We start from the raw sequence: 2,391 nt of genomic DNA, 5'->3' as shown, positions 1-2,391 counted from the left end.
TCTCTCTCTCTCTCTCTCTCTCTCTCTCTATATATATATATATATATATATATATATATATATATATATATATATATATATATATATATATATATATATATATATATAAATCAGGTACCTTTTGTCTAAAGAATCAGTTTTCCTTTCAACTTATCTTGTTACTTTAAAAATCATTAGATTTCAATAGTGGTTTATTATTAAAATCAACAAAACTAATATTGATTCTCAAGCCAAGTATTGTGTTGTTGATACAGTCATTTATAAAACATATATTTTAAAGATCTCTTGTCATGTTTCATTTGGAATTCCTACAAGTGATTCTCATTGTCTTTAATCAAATTATCCTCACCCCACCCAAGGGCCATAGGAATCTCAAGTTTCAACAATGTCAACCGGAGAAAAAGACTCAGACTTTCTTGCCACAGAAATGTATTTGAGCCATGCTTATTCTCTATTTATTCAAAAGGTTTAGATTTAGGATTAGGATTAGATGAATGTGTTCGTTAATTGTCCTAAAATTAAAATAAAGTTTTATAATTGAACATCTGATGGTGTTGTATTTTGGTGTTAATCCTTTTCATTTGGTTTTCTGCTTTTATCTTGAGTTTTGAAGGTATGCAATAGTTACAGGATCAAACAAGGGAATAGGCTTAGAAGTATGCAAGCAACTGGCTTCCAAAGGGGTTCGAGTTGTGCTAACTGCTAGAGATGAAAACAAAGGCAAAAAAGCAATGGAAAGTCTTAAAGATCATGCTCCTTTTCAAAATGATAATATAGTTTTTCATCAACTTGATGTGTTGGATCCAACTAGCATCTTTTCTCTTGTTGAATTTATGAAAGCCAAATATGGGAAGCTTGATATTTTAGTATGATTTAATTTTAGTTCTTTTTTAACATAGAGTAGTTATCAAGTGCTTTTATAGAGAATTAAAAAAAAAAAATCACAGGTGAATAATGCCGCAGTTTTAGGAGTGAGTGTAGACGCCCATGCATTAGAAGCCTCAATAAATGGCAAGGTATGTTTTTAGATGTTAAAGTATTTAACTATTTATTGATACAGTAAACTTTAATCTCTTGAATTTCTTCAAATCGGTATATTGAAATAAGTTGATTCCCATCAAGGCATCACCCCTTATGATTCTTGATTTCCATCATGGGTTGTGATCGTCGTTTATACATATCCTCATAATTCGATTTTTACAGGAGCCAGGACATATCAAATGGGAAGAAGTTTCAACACAACCTTATAATTTAGGAGAAGAATGCATTCAAACAAATTATTATGGAGCAAAGAGGATGCTTGAAGCTTTCATGCCTCTTCTCTTGTTGTCTGAATCTCCAAGAATTGTTAATGTTTCATCTAGTTCTGGAAAATTGAAGGTGAAAACCTAAATTATCTAATAATTTATCCTTGGTGCATCTTAACTTTAACATTGATTTCATAACACAAACTTGTCAAATAACGTTTTTACCATGAATATACTAAAAGATGGTTGAATATTAGGCATGAAGATCATATAAGTACTCCTAAAGTGCTAATAGTAAAAAAAAATTAAAAAAAGATATATAGACTTATTCATGTAACATAATTTTTGATCAATCTACTAAAATTATCTGTTGTTTTGCAGTTTGTAATCAACGAGTGGGCTAGTAACATCTTAAACGACATCAAAGTTCTCAGTGAAGAACGAATCGACAAGATTTTTGAAATTTTTCTTAAAGATTTAAAAGAGAATTCATTAGAAACAAAGATGTGGCCTACATTCTTATCGGCGTACACAATATCAAAAGCAGCCATCAACGCATACACAAGATTGTTGGCAAGGAAGCATCCAAGCATTATCATAAATTCTGTTTGCCCAGGATATGTGAAAACAAGTATAAATTACTTTTCAGGATACTTGAATGTTGAAGAGGGTGCACAAAGTATCACGAGGCGTGTGTTACTGCCCATGGATGGGCATTCTGGTCTTTTCTTTTATAGAGATGACATATCGTCATTTTAATTAGTTGAAAACGATGGCTTGTACTTTGTAGTTATTGAGGTCTCTATCATTTGTAATATATGTAACTTAAGTCTTATATCTTTATTTTGGATATTCATGATTCTAGTTCATATAATCGAAAATGTTTCTAGGATGACTAATTATAAGATGATTGAACATCGATCCACTTTCATCATAACGGATTGGATGCTTTATGGTTCTTGTAGGCCGATCCGGAATGGTTGAGGTTGGTCAAGGATTCCAGATCGTATCTCCAAACATCAAATAAAAAGAGATAAAAGGTTAATTTAGTGTAAAAGATAAAAATCAAATAAAAATAAAAGATCAATTAGTGTATATAAGAGCATCCACAATACCTACAACTAACACTTTTGTTGTTGACCTG

At 30.9% G+C, this 2,391-nt stretch overlaps 1 protein-coding gene across 1 annotated transcript; it reads left to right on the top strand.

The window, feature by feature from the left end:
• The first annotated feature begins 282 nt into the window (after window positions 1–282).
• On the top strand, window positions 283–2,146 carry LOC145101640 ((+)-neomenthol dehydrogenase-like). The gene is made up of 5 exons (XM_079038885.1): window positions 283–429; window positions 614–866; window positions 948–1,016; window positions 1,204–1,380; window positions 1,629–2,146. The coding sequence occupies exons 1-5, from the start codon at window positions 386–388 to the stop codon at window positions 2,004–2,006; spliced, it is 921 nt and encodes a 306-aa protein (XP_078895011.1). The 5' UTR covers window positions 283–385; the 3' UTR covers window positions 2,007–2,146.
• The last annotated feature ends 245 nt before the right edge of the window (window positions 2,147–2,391 follow it).

Source organism: Lactuca serriola, chromosome 4 (genome assembly GCF_051521515.1).
Source record: "Lactuca serriola cultivar US96UC23 chromosome 4, Lser_US96UC23_V15, whole genome shotgun sequence".
NCBI classification, from domain to species: domain Eukaryota; kingdom Viridiplantae; phylum Streptophyta; class Magnoliopsida; order Asterales; family Asteraceae; genus Lactuca; species Lactuca serriola.
Note: the sequence above shows the minus strand (reverse complement) of the source record. Positions and strands in the feature narration are given on the sequence as shown.

Coding starts and splice junctions, on each gene's coding strand:
- LOC145101640 (XM_079038885.1), top strand. CDS start 386: ATGTCAACCGGAGAAAAAGACTCAGACTTTCTTGCCACAGAAAT. Junction 430..613: donor GACTTTCTTGCCACAGAAAT/GTATTTGAGCCA, acceptor TGAGTTTTGAAG/GTATGCAATAGTTACAGGAT. Junction 867..947: donor ATGGGAAGCTTGATATTTTA/GTATGATTTAAT, acceptor AAAAAATCACAG/GTGAATAATGCCGCAGTTTT.